General features: G+C 43.5%; 1 protein-coding gene across 1 annotated transcript in view; it reads right to left on the minus strand.

Annotated features, from left to right (window-relative positions):
- Positions 1–5,389: 5,389 nt before the first annotated feature.
- Positions 5,390–19,881, minus strand: part of asrgl1 (asparaginase and isoaspartyl peptidase 1) — a 43,664-nt gene continuing 29,172 nt past the window's right edge. Inside the window, exons 4-7 of the mRNA XM_048607726.1 lie at positions 11,036–11,190; positions 9,926–10,044; positions 6,146–6,256; positions 5,390–5,409 (exon numbers count right to left, since the gene is read on the minus strand). Coding sequence (XP_048463683.1) covers positions 5,405–5,409; positions 6,146–6,256; positions 9,926–10,044; positions 11,036–11,190 — 390 coding nt within the window. The 3' untranslated portion in view covers positions 5,390–5,404. The remainder of the gene's footprint in view (positions 5,410–6,145; positions 6,257–9,925; positions 10,045–11,035; positions 11,191–19,881) is intronic.

Raw genomic sequence — 19,881 nt, forward strand, 5'->3', positions numbered from 1 at the left:
TCTGTGTAGAGAAAGATAGTTGATGTTTTGAGTCCAATATGACTTCTTCAGAAGAGTATAAGTTCTTAAGAGTATTACTGGACTCGAACCATGAACTGTTTCTCTGTAAATGTTGAATTCTCCATCACCTCCTGTTATTCTAAATCTCCAGCATCTGCAGTATTTTGCTTTTATCAGGTGGTGAGATACTTGCTTCAGAGTACTCAGTCTCGGACCAGCTGTAATTGTCATGCTATTTATGAGCTACGTGGGAGGGTTTAAACTGCGCTGGCGGGGGGTGTACCTACGTAGTGGTGAGGCGAGAGAGAAAATTGATGCTAGTACAGAAGTTAAACAGACAAGAGCACCGCAGGAATGAGGTTTCCTGATTAATTGAACTGCATTTATTTCAACACAAGAGGCCTGAGAGGTAAGGCAAATGAACTTACGGAATGGACAGGAACACGGGACTGGGATACCATGCTTCTGGGGGATGGACAAGTCTAGCAGCTTAATGTTCTGGAGTACAGTTGCTAGAGGATGGATAGAAGGGGAGCCAAGAAAAGCAGGGGGTGGTGGCACTTTTGATTAGGGAAAATATCATGGCAGTACTATGACAGGATATTCCTGAGAGATCGGCCATTGAAGGTACATGGGTGGAACTGAAAAATAAGAAGGGAGCGATCACTTTGAGATTACACTATAGGCCCCACCAATAATCAGCAGAAAATTGAGGAGCAGATATGTAGGGAGATCACAGATAGCTATAAGAATAATAGGCTTATAATAGTAGGGGATTGTAAACTTTTCAAACATAGACTGGAACTGCCATAGTGTTAAAAGCTTGGATAGGGAGAAATGTTTGAACTGTGTTCAGGAAAACTCCCAATCAATGTGTAATAGCCCTACTAAAGATCAGGCAAAACAACCTCCAAAAGGCAGGGCAAGTGAGGTGTTAGCGTTGAAGAACTTGGGAATCAGTAATCATAATTCTATTAGTACCAAAATATTTATGGAAAAGGATAGATCTGGTTCACAAGTTAAAGTTCTAAATTGGGGCAAGGCCAATTTTGATGGTCTTCAACAGAAACTTTCAAAAGTTGATTAGGGGAGCTGAGGGGATGTTTGGCAAGTGGGAGGCTTTCAAAAGCAAGGTAATAAGAGTTCAGGGCCAGCATTCTGTTTAGCATAAAGGGCAAGGCTGGCAGGAGTAGGGAATACTGGATGACTAACGATATTGAGGCTCTGGTTAAGGAAAAGGATCAAGTGAATCCCTTGAGGTGTAGGGGGGAAACTTAAGAGGGAAATCAGGAGAGTGAAAAGGCAAAAGAAGATGCATGGTTTTGGCAGATAGGGTAAAGGAGAATCCAAAAAGATTCTGCAAGTTATTAAAGGGCAAAAGAGTAACTAGGTAGAGAATAGGGCCATTTAAACATGAACAAGGCCAGCTACATGTGGAACCACAGGAAATGGGCAAAATCCTAAACAAATATTTCTTGTCAGTATTTACCATGGAGGAAGATATGGAAACTAGGAACCTCTTTGAAAAGAGTACACATTATAGAAGAGGTGCTGCTGGTGGTCGAAAACACAAAAATAGATACATCCCCAGGTCCCGATCAAGTGTATTCCACAACTTTGTGGCAAGCTAGGGAAGAAACTGCCAGGCCTCTAGCATTTGTATCATCGACGGCCATAGGTAAGGTGCCAGAAAACTAGAGGGTGACTAATATTGTGCCATTATTCAGGAAAGGCACCAAGGAAAAGCCATGAAACAACAGACAGCAAGTCTGGATAAGTTGTTGGAGAGGATTCTGACAGCCAGGATTTACATGCATTTGGAAAGGCAAGGATTGATTAGGGATAGTCAGCATGGCATTGTGCATAGGAAATCATGCCACACAAATTTGATTTAATTGTTTGAAGAGGCGACCTAGAAGAAAGATGAAGACAGTAGACTACCTTTCACAGGCTTCAGCAAGACCTTCAAGGTTTGGCATGGTAGACTGGTTAGTAAGGTTAGATCACATGGGAACTCAGGGAACCCAACCAAATGGATACAGAATTGGCTTGACTGCAGGTGACAGTGATGGTAGAGCATTATTGTTCAGACTGGAGACCTGGGACAAGTGTGCCATAAGGATTAGTGCTGGGTCCATCGTTGTTTGTCATTTCTATAAACGATTTGGATGGTGATCCCATGTGTGATAGTAGTATCCATGTCAATGATCAGGCCTGTCTTGTAGAGGCTGCCATGGCAGGGTTGTGTGGGGTCATGGTCAATGTTGTCCTGAAGGCTGGGTAGTTTGCTGCGGACGATGGCCTGTTTAAGGTTTGATGGTTATTTGAAGGTGAGAAGTAGAGGCATAGGGGTGATCTTGGTGAGATGTTCGCTGTCATCGATGACATGTTGAAGGCTGCAAAGAACGTGGCATAGTTTCACCCAATATGGGTGAGGTGCTGAATGACAGGAGAGTGGCTAATGTTGTGCCCTTATGAAGGGATGCAAGGAGAAGCCTGGGAACCACAGGTGAGAGTCTGACTCTGTTGTGGGCAATTTTTTTAAAAAATTCATTCATGGGATGAGGGCGTCGCTGGCTAGGCAGCATTTATTGCCCATCCCTAACTGCCCAGAGGGCAGTTAAGCGTCAACCACATTGAACATAGTACAGCACAGTACAGGCCCTTCGGCCCACAACGTTGCGCCGAACTTTTACCCTAAACCTAAGGTCTATCTAACTTCCACCCCTCATCCATATGCCTAATAGCCGTTTAAATGCCCCTAATGAGGCCGACTCCACTACCCTCTCCGGCAATGCATTCCACGCCCGTACCACTCTCTGACTAAAGAACCTACCTCTGACGTCTCCCCTATATCTCCCTAAACTCATTTTAAAACTATGCCCCCTCGTAATAGATACCTCCACCCTAGTCTCTGGCTGTCCATTCTATCTTACACCTCTATCAGACTGCTGTGGGTCTGGAGCCACATGTAGACCAGGTAAGGATGGCAATTTCCTTCCCTAAACGACATTTGTGAACCAGATGGGTTTTTCCCGACAATTGACAATGGATTCATGGTCATCAGTAGATTCATAATTCCAGATTTCATTGAATTCAAATTCTACCATCTGCCGAGGCAGGATTTGAACCCTGGTCCCCAGAACATTATCTGGGTCTCTGGATTAACAGTCCACCGATGATACCATTAGGCCTTTTTTTTTTTCAGGTGATAAAACATTAGATTTATATGCATTTGGAGAGGCAAGGTTCAGTGTCAATAGTCAGCATAGTTTTGGGCAAGGGAAATAGTGTCTCACAAACCCAATTGAGTTTTTTTTTGGAGGAAGTATGCCAGAAGATTGACAAAGGCATTGTTTACTTGGACTTTTTATGAGGTTCCACATGGTAGACGAATTAGTAAAGTTAGATCACATGGGGTTCAGAGTGAGCTTGCCAATTGGCTTAGCGGCAGGAGTCAGTGATGGTAGAGGGTTTTTTTTGGACTGGAGGGCTATGACCACCAGTGTTACACAGGAATGTGTGCTGGGTCCTCTGGTTTGTCATTTACATAAATGACTTGGATGTGAATATAGGAGGTATGGTTAGTAAGTTTGCAGATGACACCAAGATTGGTGTACAGTGGACAGTTCTGATCTCCCTGTTATAGAAAGGATATTAAGCTAGGCAGGGTTTAGAAGAGATTTGCAGGATGTTGCCAGGAATGGAAAATTTGACTTATGAGAGGCTGGGACTTTCATGTAGGATATTGTCAGTTGACCTTCTACAGGTTTATAAAAGAATGAGGGGTGTAGATAAAGAGAATTGCAAAATGTCTTTTCCCCTAGGGTGGGGGATTTCAAGATTAGGATGCATATTTTTAAGGAGAGAGGAGAAAGATTTTAAAAGAGGACAAGGGGAATTTTTTATAAAAACATAGCAGTTTGCGTGTGGAAGGAACCTCCAGAGGAAGTAGTGGAAGTGCATACTGTTACATTTAAAAGACATTTAGATAAGTACAGTAGCGTTTGGAGAGATATGGGCCACGCACAGGTAGTTGGGACTAGTTTAGTTTGGGATTATGGCCAGCATGGACTGGTTGGACCGAAGGGTCTGTTTATGTGCTGCATGACTCTGTACAAGACATTGGTAAGGCCACATTTGGAATAAATTCCAGAGATTCACAATCCTCTGACAGAAGTAATTCCTCATCTGTTTTAAAACTACCACCCTTTATATAACCTCTTGTTCTAGATTGTCCCTCAAGGGGAAACATCTGCCCTACGTTTTACGCTTTGTTAGATTGAAGCTGATGCTGTATTGTATTGCACCAGCATGGCTAAAGGCGGAGCTATTTCTGAAGTTCACTTCAGCTTCGTCTATAGTTCTTCAGCTGAGATGTCATCAAGCGTCATAGCTTTATAAATGACCAATGCAATCAGTGGTCAGCGAAACACTGTTGTCTGTAATGATGGGGATCTCAAGAGGAGACACTTTGAAGTCAGCCTATTTGTGCTATAATATTTCTGATGTCACTACTGCCAGAAAATTAACTTTAAATCAATCTTGAGAACAACACCAGAGGCCAGTTTATCTTCATGGTGAAATTTAATATGTATCAAAGAGATGCTAGAAGTGATCATCTGGAATGCTGTGGGCTAGTCAGGATACTCAACAGTTCTAGAAAACAATCCAAATCTAGGGTTTTAAAGATGATACTTTAATGGCGGTTCAAGCCATCACTATCTCGGATTTCCAATAAGCTTTTGATAAAAGGCTCATGAGGCACTGTGCACAGAAGTTATGGAAGGGGGAAGATAGTTCCACAGATCACAAATTGGATAAGGGGCTTTGGCAATTTTAAAGGCAATAGCTTTGCAATGGTTCTGACAGAGACCCCTCCTGCTTACTGATATTCATCACTGATATGGAGGAGGACAAAGATGCATAGCAATTAAACCTCTGGATGATATCAAATTGTACGGTCAATATAGGCTCTAGAAGAGAAAAACAGGTTGCAATTACATTGGCAGAGAACTAGGAAGTTGACTTGGGGTCTTTCTGTATTCACTCAGGGCTAAACAAATAGTAGATATTATGGGGAGGTGATGGCCTAGTGGAATTATCACTGGATTATTAATCCAGAAACCCAACTGATGTTCTGGTTCGAATCCTGCCATGGCAGATGGTGGAATTGGAATTCAATAAAAGTCTGGAATGAAGAGTCTAATGACGACCACAAATCCATTGACGATTGGTAGAAAAAACCCATCTGGTTCACTAATGCCCTTAACAGAAGGAAACTGCCATGCTTACCTGGTCTGGACTACATGTGACTCTAGATCCACAGCAAAATGGTTGACTCTTAACTGCCCTCTGGGCAATTAGGGATGGGTAATAAATGCTGACCTAGCCAACGACGCCTTCATCCTGAGAATGAATTTAAAAGAAAAGACAGAGGACAGCTGCAGTGGGGGCAGGCTTGCTGTTACATGGGACGAAGATTTAACAACGTTAATTGACTAAAATTTCTTGCACATAGTGTACAGGTTGTAGCTGAAGTTAACAGGGCTCAGGAATGGACTGGAATTCAGTACAATATTAGAACCACAGTAAGAAGCTTACTGTGTAAAGTTGAGGTCTCATTAAAGCCTAAACAGAAAATAATGGAAACACTTAGATCACATATCATCCATGTAGAAAAACATGAAGTTAATATCATCATTTCGCTATTACTACTTGAGAGCTCATTCGGAATATTGTGGCCAGACTTCAATGGCACACAGACTAGAGTGACAGCTTCTACCCCGCTGTTAACAGATTTTTGAACCGACATTCATATATGCAAAATTAATGTTTCTCTGCACCTTCTCTGTAGCTGTAACACTATATTCTGCATTGTGTTCCACTACCCTGGTGTACACATAAGGTATGATTTGCCTGGACAACACACAAAACAATACTTTTTCACTGTATTTCAGTACATGTGAGAATAATAAACCAAATCAAAAACATGAAAAGGAGCAACTGGACCTTTTTTGTCATCTTGACAATTTAAAGGATCAAAATCTTAAAATCAGCCCAAGGATGTGATTTCATGGTTAGCGTCTTGTCATGTATTGAGTCAGTGCAGTCAATCACTTGATAGTATAAAAACATGGACTACCTTGTTCCAGGTAAAAAACAATCAGTCTGGCTAGGGTAATCTTCATAATTGCCTCTCCTTTTCCTGTGGCAGAGACTGCACCACTCAGGTTATCAGCATAGCTTCCACTTCCTGCAGAAAAAAATTACAATATAAAACTGGTAGCATAAGGTCTCAAATACTTCATTAAAAGAAATTCCATGAATTAATCATTGAGAGATGACCAGGAGGGTGGAGGAGTTGATCTGTTTGCTATGCGCAAGACATACAATAACACCACACCAACAGTTTCTGCAACTCATCTGATCCTGAATGGTTCAGCAATCTGCAAAACGTACCAATGCACCGAATCACAAAGCAGTTATGCCCTCTGAAATACACTCCCTCACCATGCGTGCATACGCACATACACAAAATGGGGTGAACTTGTATTTACAGATACATTCTATTTTGTTCAAAAGGCACAATTTATAGACAACGTGGTGTTTTATAAATTCCTACTTTAGAAATAAAACAGTCTGACTCCAAACCAAAATACAAACCGATTCTAAACAAGGCCTTACACCTAACATGCATTGTCTGACCTGAAATGTCACCTTCTTTACACTGGTAAAACCTTTAATTCTCTCAGGGCAGCGACTTGAAAGTATTTAGGGAATTTACATATATGTATTAATCAATTAAAATCAATTAAATAAAATCTGCGATTAAAGATTTAACAGCATTTTAGGTTTGTTTAATGCATCATCAGTGGTGTGACCCTTTGATCTTTTACTTATGAATTCTGCATCCGATACCACCTCACTAACACCTGGAGGAGCAGCGAGGCTCCGAAAACTTGTGTTTTCGAATAAACCTGATGGACTATAACCTGGTTTAGTGATTTCTGATCTTGTCCACCCCAGTCCAACACCAGCAACTCCAAATTCCAAGTGAGAATCCTGACTGAGAACAGCTCTGAGCTGTTCCCTTTCACATACAGTTAGAGTTCAAACCACAGTCTGCGAATATATCAAACCACATCTCTAGAGACAGAAATGTAATTCTGAAGAAAGATCATGAACAGTAATAAATTCTGCCTCTGCCTCCACACATGCTGGCGTATTTGATTATTTTAGATTTAGGCAGCACAGTGGCTCAGTGGTTAGTCCTTTTGCCTCAGCGCATGGGACTTAGATTTGTGTCAGGTGCTCCAGTTTCGTTCCACAGTCCCAAGATGTGCACGATTGATTGATCATGGTAAATGCGGGGTTACAGGAATGTGTCGGATCATCTTTGGAGGGTTGGTGCAGACTTGATGGGCTGAACGGTCTCTTTCCACACTGTAGGAATTATATCATTTACAGGATCTGCACAATTTTGCTTTTGCCTCTGACCGGGAGGCCGGACGTCATCATCTGCTGTGCAAGGGGATTCTGAATGGGCTTAAAAATGTGGATCAAAAGATAAACATGTATGATATTCAGTGATATGGCTAAGATAATTCCAGATTATTTGCTGTATTCAGTGAACAGAACTGGAACAAATTTTACAGGCTAGTGAAATTTACAGACATGGTCAGAGACAGACTGGTGAAATTGAGAGAAGAGCAGTCAGAGAAAGACTAATGTTGACAGACAGTCAGAGACACTAACAAAAATGGAGAGACACATGGTCAAAGACAGGCTGGTGAAACTACCCCATTAAACCTAGTATAGTCAAATATGTACATTTTGGTGGGAAGACCGACAAGAATGCAACCATGGACCTGGAAACAAAATTTCCAGGGTGGAGGGATTGACCAACGACTAAGGATTAAGTAGGCTGAGCATGTAATCCATAGAACCCTACAGTGTGGATCCAAAGGGCTGAACAGGCTCCTCCTGCTCCTATTTCTTACACTGTATGAATGGTACAAAAATAAATGGTACGATTTGAAGGTGGGGAAGGGGAAGGAAAGATGATATGTCAGTTCCACAAAAAATGTCTTCGAAGGCAAGACAAAGACTGTTCTAAAAGAAATACGGGATACTTGACGTTTCAAGTTTTGTTTCATTTATTCATAGCATCTAGGTGTCATTGGCTGGGAGAGCATTTACTCCCTAGTTGCTTTTGAGAAGATGGTGAGATGCCTTGTAACACATGTCTATCTCCAACACAGACTGCAGCTGCACCTACAAGGCCATTAGAGGGGGAATTCCAGGATTTTGACCCAGCGATAACGAGGGAACACTATGATATTTCCAAAACAGGATAAGTGACTTGAATCATAGAATCCCTATGGTGTGGAAACATGCCATTCGGACCTTCGAGTCCACACCAACCCATCGAAGAGAAACCCACCCAGACCCAACCCCATACCTGATCCCTGTTACAATGCACTTCCCATGGCCAATTCACCTAGACTAAACATCTTTGGACTGTGAGAGGAAACCCATGCAGACACATGGAGAATATGCAAACTCCATACACACACACAATCACCAGAGGCTAGAATTGAACCCAGGTCCTTAGCGCTGAGAGGCAGCAATGCTAACCACTGAGGCACCATGCTGCTTGCATGTATCAGTTGCTCTTATCCTTCTAGAAAGAAGTGATCATGAGTTTGGAAACTGCTGTTTAAGGAGCCTTCATGAATTTCTGCTGTGCATCTTGTAGATAGTTCACACTGCTGCTACTGAGCATCGGAGGTGGTTGGAGTGAATGTTTGTGGATGTAGTGCCAATCAAGCAGGCTGCTTGGTCTTGGACAATGTCAAGTTTCTTTGGTGTTGTTTGAGCTGCACTGATCCAGAGCAGCGTGCAGTATTCCATCACACTCCTGAATTCAGCCTTGAAGATACTGGCTTTGAGGATTCAGGAAGCAAGTTACTGACTGCAAGATTCCTATTCTGCCTTTGTAGCCATATTTATATGGCTAGTCCAGTTCAGTTTCTAGTCCATAGTAAACCCCAGGATGTTGACAGTAAGAGGACCAGTGATAGTGATGTCAAGGGACGATGGTTAGATTCCCACTTGTCAGTGATGGTCACTGCCTGACACATGTGGCACCAATTTTACTTGCCACTTGCCAGCCCGAATCTGGATATTGACCAAGTCTTGCTGCATTTGGACAAGGAGGAGCTGCAAATGGTGCTTAACATTGTATGGTCATCAGCAAATTGCTTATGATGGAGTGAACAGATGCAAGAATAGAACAAAACGAAGATTTTCTCCAGATTTGGAAAAATCTTGGTTAGGTCTCAGTCAAAGAACTCTACTCACTGCTGCATAACAATTTAGGAAGAACGGCAAAGCACAAGAGGATTTACTGAAATGGTATTGAGGATAAAGGACTACAAAAGAATAGTTGGAGATAAGAGAAGCTGGGAATATTCGTCTTACGGCAGACTAGGTGAAGCAAAGATTTGATTGAGGTGTTCAAAACTATTTATGGAAAAAGAAACTGGTTCCACTGAGAGCAGGATGAACGACCAGTGGATGTATTTGATAGAAAAATGATAGTTGATAAAAGGTAGTTTGGTTCCACATAATACTTACCTCAAAGTGTCCCTCTCCTCAATCTTTATTTACCTTTTCCCCCAGACAGAATTCAGCCCCATTCCCTATGCTTCTCCCATTCACCAACCCTTCAATTTCCTCTGCTTCCACCAGCTCCTTGACATCCACATCTCCCCCACTCCTCCTCAAGCCCCCCCAGCTTCCCCTTATCCCCACCCTCAAGTGAATGGAAGTTGTTTTCTCTTACTCTGTGACTGCATGTATACAGCATATGAAGGCAGAAAAGTTAGAACGGCATGCAAGAAACAAAAGAATTGCTTACCTATGCAGGGGGTATCACCAATCCGGCCAATTAAGGTGTTGGTTAGGCCTCCAGTGGAGGTGGCACAGGCCACGTTCCCAAAACAGTCTAATGCAACAGCACCAATTGTCCCATGATCACTACGTAAGCCAAAGGAGAAGCTTAAGAGATTAGAAATCATACCATATAAACTATCAGAGCAGCTCCCTTCAGCATTAGTTATTTTAACCAATTAAGCATGGCAGCTAGGTTAAAATGACTTTTACTTGTCCACTTGAACTGAAGCAAGTGTTAGTGCTCCAATAATTATATTTCAGCAGCTGAAATCAAACTTCAGGGCATGAAATTAGCGCAACGTGTACTGAAGTTATGCTCAAGTTTCTGCACAGCCTTGGTAACATAAGATCAAACATAAAATCTTTCATAAGTAAGCACAATTAAGCAGCATAACAGGAATCAATTCATGGTTCGAATAGGATATTCTCCAACACTGCGAAGACAATGTCAGTAAATAAAACATTGATTGAAACTGCTCTTTTTTGTATTGATTTACTGCTCCTGACCTTTCATTTCAATTAGCTTCGATGGACTACGTTGATCTGCCCTTCTTACACAGGCCTGTGAACAGCAATCAACTCAAATCTGGAGCTGACTAAACTTGAACGTAGCAATAGCAAACTTAATTGACTGCTGGCTACTGCAAGCATAGGTGATTAACTCTATCACATGACTGGGTGATTCCTGAGGATTCCTGCACAATGTGATAAATACTGTTGTGAATGTGACTGCTTTAGGCAAATGGAGGGCCAATGTAAAACATCCAAGTGCAAAAGTAGTTTTGGCCACAACCCAGGCTACTGCTTCTTTATACATTTCTGCTCAGATTCTGCAGAAACAGGCATACAGAAAATCATACTAAACTCCAGCCCCACATACTACACTAAAACAGAAAAGGTAGTAGGGAATTCGATTCAAACAAGTGCCATATTGTAAAAGGCTAATTGATATTAAACGAGCCCATACTAAAACCCCATAACCATAATGAAACTGAAGTCAATAAAAGTAGTTACGCAGGATTCTGTCCAAAATATAGGTTAATAAACAAAGTATGTTTGAATTAAATGCATTTACATCTGTGAATCCACCGGGGAGGAAGCTGCTTGGAGGTTTTGCTGCCACCGTTTCCTCGAACGTTCTGTAATCAAAGACTCCATTGGGACTTCTGGAAACCCCACTGTTTTAGCAAATCGCGATGCGCCTCGGTCACTCAGCATAACATGACTGGTCTGGAACAGCAGCAGGTTCCAATCAGCATTTATTTAAGCAAATCACAACATATCAAACAAAAACAGAATTTGCTGGAAAAAGCTTAGGTCTGGCAGTGGATGTGGATAGAAATCAAAATTTAATGGTTTGGGTCCAGTGACTCTTCCATATTGATGGTAGCTAGGAAAAAGTTGGTTCTTATGCAGAAGATAGGGTAAGGGGAGGGGTAAGGAGGAAACATGGAAATACAGCCCAAAAAGAGAGAGAAGAACAGTTGGTCAGACAACGAAGTGGGTCAGCCTAGGAAAATGAATAGCTAACGGGGGGATAAATTAATAGCTAACAATGGGTTGTGTGTAATAGCAGACCATACAGGAACAAGGCCTGGTGTGAGAGGATTGGGGTAAGGACATGGAGAAGGTACCTCAAGCTGTAAAACTGTTGAACTCCATAGAATCCAGAAGGCTGTAAAGTTCCCTAATAGAAAGAGAGGCACTGTTCTTCCAGCTTGCATTGAGCTGCGCTAAAACACTACAGCAAGCCTGAGACAGATGTTGACCAGAGAGCAAATGGCAGGCAACTGGAAGTTCAGGATCATTTTTTTCCCTCTGCAGACAGAACATGGGTGTTCTGCAAAGTGGTCACCCAGTCTATGCTTCATTTCCCCTATGTGGCAGAGACCACATTGTGAGCAGCGATTGTAGTAGACTAGAGATTGTATCAAGTGCAGATAAAACAATGTCATCTCTGTGGGGTTCAGTGAAATCCAACAAAGCAGGAAAGGGTTAAAGTGGATTTAATAAGGTCAGAGTTAAAGTCTTTAATGATTACTCACAGGGCAACAATAGTAGTTTGGCATCATAGAGGGGAAACTGATTACCTTTGTGACTTTTTAACTTCAGCCTTTAACGAGAGGTATCTGCAGATTAGTCTCACATGATGTAAACCACTTCACTGAACAATCACAGGTAACTACAAAGGTCAGCTTTGAGTGCTTTACAGGTCAAAGTACTTGTCCCAATAGAGCAAAAACCAAACAGAAAACATGTCAGGGAGACAGATGCTAACTGTCTAAGAGAACTACAATAAGCTCAATACTTTGTAAAAAAGATATCTGTTGATCATATTAAGCAACCGATGACTAAGAATGCTGCATACACAAGTATCTGTTCCATATTCTATAAGAAGGCCACGTCTACTCACTGCAATAGCCTACGCTCAAAGACATAACAGCAAGTTCTCTGAATAAAGACAACTGAAGGCCATTTTACCGTGTCTCTGTCTCTCACTCTGGTTTGCGTGACAAGAAGAACCCCAACAACTTGGTGTAGTCATCAGGATCACAGAAACGCGTCCGCTTTCCACAGTCGTGCTTCACTCTACATTGAAGTAAGAAGTCCTCTTCTAAAAGTCCAGGCTTGAAGGCCAGACCCTTTTTTCCCTTTCTTTGGAAAGTCCCGTCCAACGTGATCAGAAATAGAATACAAATCTATTCCCAGTGAACTCTACTTAAAGGGAATTACCCTATCGGTAATCTGATAGAAATAATCGGAGTTCATAGCCGAGTCACAGAAAACAGTGGTAATAACAGCTGAGAAACTACTAACAACAGTAAAAGGCGTGGAAGCACTGGTAGACATATTGAAAGGGAGCTTTTACAGAAACTAAAGGAATATATCAAATAACAATTCAACCTCTCTTCAACCTTAAAAGGAAATCTCAAAGAAATATGAAACCTCCATGGAACCAATGGGTCTCTGGACGATATAAAATGAGTCAGGGGACAAACAACCCGACTCATGGATAAAAAAAAATGAATCCCTTTGTCCCCATGTATCATTCAACAAAGACAGGAAATCATCAATAAATTAAATCATGATAGAGAAAATAACAGCCTTAGAGATCAATTGGTCAATGTCTGTAGTGAATTAAAAACTACCAAAGAACTGACAAAAACACAAAAGGAAATTGAACACCTTAAATCAGGTGGAGGACCATATTCTGGACTTATTTGCAGACCTCCACCCTATAATCGTTCCCCAAGCGGACCCAGCACCCCATTAGGTCCCCTTTCAGAGTCCAACTCCGAAGAGGACGTGACCGGCTTGATATGAGCAGACTAAAGGCTGTAAGGAAACTTGTATTGATGCAGATGGCAAACCAACAGGCAAAACCCAGTATGATTTTTAGGAAATGGGCTCTCCATGAACCACCCAACCCCAAATTGGTCGAATGATGGTGTAAAGAACTGCCACCGAGAAAGAGAGGACACAAGACCTGGTCACGATTGGAGAAACTCTAAAACACTTACTATCTCCATCCATTAGATGGGGTCCAAATTCTTACAGCCATGGTAGGCTCCACTGCTGGAGCAAGACTTCTTAAAAAGGTAAAGGACAGGCTGGGACAAAATGGCCAAGAGTTGGATAATGGGATGGGAAGCCTTCCGTGACTGTCTGCCTGAGGGCAAGCCCATTGTCCCCTCAAAGCAGCCTTGAAACCCAAACTTGCCAAAACGCTTAAACTACAACCTTGAGACTGGGAGTATATGAGTCCAGATATGATTTAGCCTTCTTGATTAACAAAGCCAGTTGCTTGGAAAGGGATATGGAATGCAAATTGCGTGTTACGCAAGTGGCAGCACTCTCCCCTAAGCCTGAGAATAATCCTGATAAATACCCTGGATGCTGCTTTAAATGCGGCCGTTATGGCCACTGGGGGACAAATTGCAGACAGAAGGCAAGACGTCCAAAGGGGAGTGTCACTGTCCAAAAACACTCCAGTTATAATTCCCTGACATTGAAGGATCAGTTGACGTTGCTGGAGCACCTTGAAGACTGCTCCAGTGATCAGCTAAAACAACTGATGGATGTCACAAAAAGCTAGAGCCCCACCCTGGTCCATCTGTGTGCAGTCTTAGAAAAACAAAATGATGGCTGCTATCAGAGATAGTAGGAACTGCAGATGCTGGAGAATCTGAGATAACAAGGTGTAGAGCTGGATGAACACAGCAGGCCAAGCAGCAGAGGAGCAGGAAAGCTGACGTTTCGGGCCTAGACCCTTCTTCAGAAAAGGGCAATAGAGAATTGATTGTCTCCGAGACACAGGGTGAATTGACAATTGACATGGCTTTTTCTGATGAAGGGTCTCGACCCGAAACGTCAGCCTCTCTGCTCCTATGATGCTGCTTGGCCTGCTGTGTTCATCCAGCCCTGCACCTTGTTGTCTCGTGAATTGAGATGTGTCTCTTTGACTGAAGCACCTCATTTACCTTTGGATGGAGAGATTAGAATGGCTGTTGGCACTGGCAGTGACAGACTCTGCATGTCAAAGACTGTACCTGTCCCAGTCAGACTGGGCCGTTATGAAATTGTTACCCCATTGTGGGTCAGCTGAGTCCAACAGGCCTGCCTAGGAAGGGTGTCCTTACATGGATAAACTCATCCATCAGTTTTAACAATGGCTGCGTTATCTGGTCCATCCGACAACTGTCCCTTGCAGAATGGCACGATCACCCCATCTGGGCTAAATCTAAGAATGACTGTGGCGTTTTGCAGATGCCCCATTACCTTTGCAGGGGTCGCTCCCCTCACACCAAGCAATACCCTATCAGCCCAACAGCTATTGCTGGTGTTCTCCCAGTCATCCAACAGCTGGAACAGCAAGGGGTCCTTGTCAAAACCCACACAGCTCATCTAATAGCCCCGTTTGGCCCATTAAGAAACCCGACAGCTCCTGGTGATTGACTGTCAACTACTGTAAAGCTGATCAACATAGAAATCAAAGCTCCACTTGTGGCTGACCCCTCCACCATTTTTAATGGCCTCTCACCGGACCACAAATTTTTCTCCGTTATCGAAATGGCAAATAATTTTTGGTCAGTTCCCCTCGCCCAAGGTACAGCCCTGGTTTGCCTTTACTATTCAGCACCAGCAATTCACCTGGACATGCCTGGCCCAGAGTTTTCACAGCAGTCCAACTGTTTCACATGTCTACAGCAAAGTCTGCGGGAGCTCCCTCCTATGGGCTCTACTATTATCCAATATGTTGACGACATCCTGGTGGCCTCCCCCACAGCGGAACAACACAAACAAAATCTCCGCACCCTCCTCGACCACTTACATTCTAGACGTCACAAAGTCAACGGTTAAGAAAGCCCGACTTGGAACAGCAGAAGGTTATCAATCTGGGACAGAAAATCTCCTCCTGCAAATGTGAAATTATTCAGGACAGAACTTAACTTAAAAGCGATCATAACTGTTACTTTTACAATAGTCATGGAAAATGATAGGTACATACAGCAGGATAAGGTTTACAATTGGGGAAGGGTAATTATAATTCTGTTAGGCAAGAACTGGGTAACATAAAATGGGAACAGATGCTGTCAGGGAAGAGCACTATTGAAATGTGGAGATTGTTTAAGGAATGCATACTGCGTGTGCTCGATATGTTTGTCCCTAGCAGGCAGGGAAGACGCGGTCGAGTGAGGGAACCTTGGTTCTCAAGAGAGGTCGAACGACTGGTTAAGAGGAAGAAGGATGCTTATATAAGGTTTAGGAAACAAGGAACAGAAAAGGCTCTAGAGGGGTACAAGTTACCCAGGAAGGAGCTCAAGAAAGGGCTCAGGACAGAAATAAGGGGGCATGAGAAAACCTTGGCAGATAGGATCAAGGAAAACTCCAAGGCTTTTTACACGTACATGAGGAATAAGAGAATGACCAGAGAAAGGGTAGGATCGATCAAGGATTGGAAAGGGAATTTGTGCACGGTGCCTAAAGAGATAGGAGAGGTCCTTAATGAATATTTTTCTTCAGTTTTCACAACTGAGAGGGACCTAGTTGTAGAGGAGGACAGTGTGAAACAGGCTGGTAGGCTAGAGGAGGTCGATCTTAGGAAGGAAGATGTACGAGGAATTTTGAGGGACTTGAAGATAGATAAGTCCCCCAGGCCTGATGGGATTTATCCAAGGATTCTATGGAAAGTGAGGGAAGAGATCACAGGGCCTTTGGCGATGATCTTTTCGTCCTCACTGCCCACGAGTATAGTGCCGGAAGATTGGAGAGGGGCAAATGTCATCCCCTTGTTCAAAAAAGGGAATAGGGATAACCCCGGAAATTACAGGCCAGTTAGTCTTACGTCAGTGGTGGGCAAATTATTGGAAAGGGCTTTGAGAGTTAGGATTTACAATCACTTGGATAGGCAGTTTGATTCATGATGGTCAGCATGGATTTGTGAGGGGTAGATCATGCCTCACAAACCTTACTGAATTCTTTGAAGAGGTGACCAAACACGTGGATGAAGGTAGAGCAGTGGATGTGGTATACACGGATTTAAGTAAGGCATTTGATAAGTTTCCCCATGATAGGCTCATGCAGAAAGTAAGGAGGCATGGGATAGGGGGAAATGTGGTAGATTGGATTCAGAATTGGCTGACCCTTAGAAGACAAAGGGTGGTAGTAGGCCGAAAATATTCAACTTGGGGCTCATTGGTGTACCACAAGGATTTGTTCTGGGTCCTCTCCTATTTGTGATTTTTGCAAATGTTTTGGATGAAGGAGTGGAAGGGTGGATTAGGAAGTTCGCAGACGATACGAAGGTGGGTCGAGTTGTGGATAGTGCGGAGGGCTGTTCTCAGTTACAAACGGACATTGATAGGATGCAGAGCTGGGCTGAGAAGTGACAGATGGAGTTTAACCCTGAAAAATGTGAGGTGATTCATTTTGGAAGGACAAATTTGAAAGCAGAATACAGGGTTAATGGCAGGATTCTCGGCAGTGTGGAGGAACAGAGGGATCTTGGGGTCCACATCCATAGATCCGTCAAAGTTGCCACCCAAGTTTATAGGGTTGTAAAGGCGGCGTACGGTGTGTTGGCTTTCATTGGCAGAGGAATTGAGTTTCAGAGCCGCGAGGTTATGCTGCAGCTCTATAAAATCCCAGTTAGATCACACTTGAAATATAGTATTCAGTTCTGGTCGCCTCATTATAGGACGGATGAGGAAGCTTTAGAGAGGGTGCAGAGGAGATTTACCAGGATGCTGCCTGGACTGGAGGGCAGATCTTATGAGGTAAGGTTGAGGGAGCTAGGGTTTTCATCACTGGAGTGAAGAAGGACGAGAGATGACTTGATAGAGCTGTACAAGATGATAAGAGGCACAGAGAGAGTGGATAGCCAGAGACTTTTCCCAGGGCAGAAATGACTATTACGAGGGGGCATAATTTTAAGGTGATTGGAGGAAGGTATAGGGGAGATATAAGGGATAGGTTCTTTACACAGAGAGTGGTGGGTGCATGGAATGCGCAGCCAGCGGTGGTAGTGGAGTCAGCTACATTAAGGACATTTAAGTGACTGTTGGATAGGCAGATGGATGACAGTAAAATGTAGAGTATGGAGGGTAGTTTGATCTTGGAGTAGGATAATAGATCAGCACAACATCATGGGCTGAAGGAGCTGTACTGTTCTATGTTCTTAAAAGTTGGTTATCAAATGCCGTCACTGTCCACACCATGCTCTCCATGAATCTTGTATCTTATGTTACTGCTGCCCAGCGGATCCACTGAACAGCCCTCTCAGAGGCCTCAAATATTCACCTTGTCCGTGCCAGTCCTGTTAATCTGGCGACACTGTCGCCTGTCTCGTTGAATGAAAGCCAGGGGAGGAGGGAGAGCATGGTGAACATGATTGCTTTGAAATATTGCAGCAGCTTGATGAAGCCACCAGGGCATCTGAGGAACCCTTGCAGAATCCAGACCTGATCCTTTTTATGGATAGGTCCTCCTTGGGGAAAATGGGATCCGTAAAGCTGGGTGGCAGTAACAACACATGAGACACTTGCCCAGGGTAGCCTCCCACCCGGTACATCAGCACAGCAGGCTGAATTAAGAGCTCTAACGGAGACATGTAAGCTAGCTGAGGGAAAGACAGCTAATATTTACACAGACTGTAGATATGCTTTTGGAGTGGCCCATGACTTTGGCCCTTTATGGCAGAAAAGTGGGTTTCTTATACCAACCAGAACACCCATTAAAAATGGAAATGAAGTCTGCGACTTACTTATGCTATTCAGCAGCCCTAAGGGGGTCAATTCTCAAGTGCAAAGCCCATACTAAAGGGAACTGCATACAGGCCCAGGACAATGCCCTGGCAGATCAAGCGGCCAAGAATGCCTCATCCATTTCCCTCGAGAACCATTGCTAGCAACAGTGCAAATGGCAGTTAATAAATTACAAGATTTCAAAACCATACAGGAGCAGTGCTCTTGGGAGGAGAAATGGACATGTGTTGAAAATGGGCTCCAGTTATGCAGGGATGGGATCTGGAGGCAGAGAGAAACCCATAAACCAGTCACACTTCTACTTGCCTTGTTTGGCACAGCAAATCCACTCATGGGAACAGTTAGGGCCTCCCCAAATGATGGCTCGGTTCCAGAGAAGTTGGTGGGGAAAGGGATTTAAGAAATATGCCCAATTGGTAGTATACAGATGTGTGACCTGTCAGAACAACAACCCTGGACATACCACCCAGATGACTCAATTAAAGTAGCCAGCCTATTTCAGCATCCACAGGTCGACTACATATCCCTACTCAGGCGTTCTGGTAATTGTTGATAAATTTTCAAGGTGGGCGGAAGCTGCGCCCACACAAAGAGCCACTGCCAACCATACCGCTAAGATCTTATGTAAGGATTACATACCCCAATGGGGACTGCCTAGCACAACTGATTCAGATCAGGGTACCCACTTACAGGCGCAGTATGTCAGAAGTCCGTAGATTATTAGGAATCAAATGGGAACTGCAGTGCCCCAACCACCCTCAATCTTCAGGGCAGGTTGAAAGAAGCCCAATAGGACACTCAAACAGAGGTTTGAAATACCATCAGGATGGCTTACCATGGCCTCAAGCCTTGCCCTTAGGCCTATGCAGCATCTGCACAACCCTTAACAGAAGTGGGTTTGAGCCCATTCGAGGTCATCACAGCACCCATATCCAGACAGACAAGTCATGTGCATTTAGCAGTGTGACCAACAGAAGGGGAACTACATATTTACTGTTTCCTTTCATATAAAACCTTAAGTTCCCCAGGACCTTTGCCCCTGCCCAGAGCCACTGACTTGCATACTGCAGACTGTCATTTACTCAGCGACTCCTTGCTCAAGTACTGCCAAGAACTAACCACAACTGTCAGTTCTGCTTCCCAACAGGCGACTGCAGCCTTGGGGGAATCCACCTCTCGGAGGATACGACATAGACCCAAATGCCTGGGTCTGTGAGACGAAAGTACAAAATGAGCCTCTGGGTGCCAAGTGAGAAGGTCCCTACCAAGTCCTGCTAACCATGCAAGCAGCAGTCAAAGTCCAAGGGAAGAAAGCCTGGATCCACGCATCACACGCAAAGCAAATACCGTAAAACAGGTTTCCGATGAAGGGTCTAGGCCCAAAACATCAGCCTTCCTGCTCCAACGATGCTGCTTAGAACATAGAACATTACAGCGCAGTACAGGCCCTTCGGCCCTCGATGTTGCGCCGACCTGTGAAACCAATCTGAAGCCCATCTAACCTAAACTATTCCATTATCATCCATATGTTTATCCAATGACCGTTTAAATGCCCTTAAAGATGGCGAGTCTACTACTTTTGCAGGCAGGGCATTCCACGCCCTTACTACTCTCTGAGTAAAGAACCTACCTCTGACATCTGTCCTATATCTATCAC

The sequence above is a fragment of the Rhincodon typus genome, chromosome 18 (assembly GCF_021869965.1).
Source record: "Rhincodon typus isolate 14 chromosome 18, sRhiTyp1.1, whole genome shotgun sequence".
Classification (NCBI taxonomy): Eukaryota; Metazoa; Chordata; class Chondrichthyes; order Orectolobiformes; family Rhincodontidae; genus Rhincodon; species Rhincodon typus.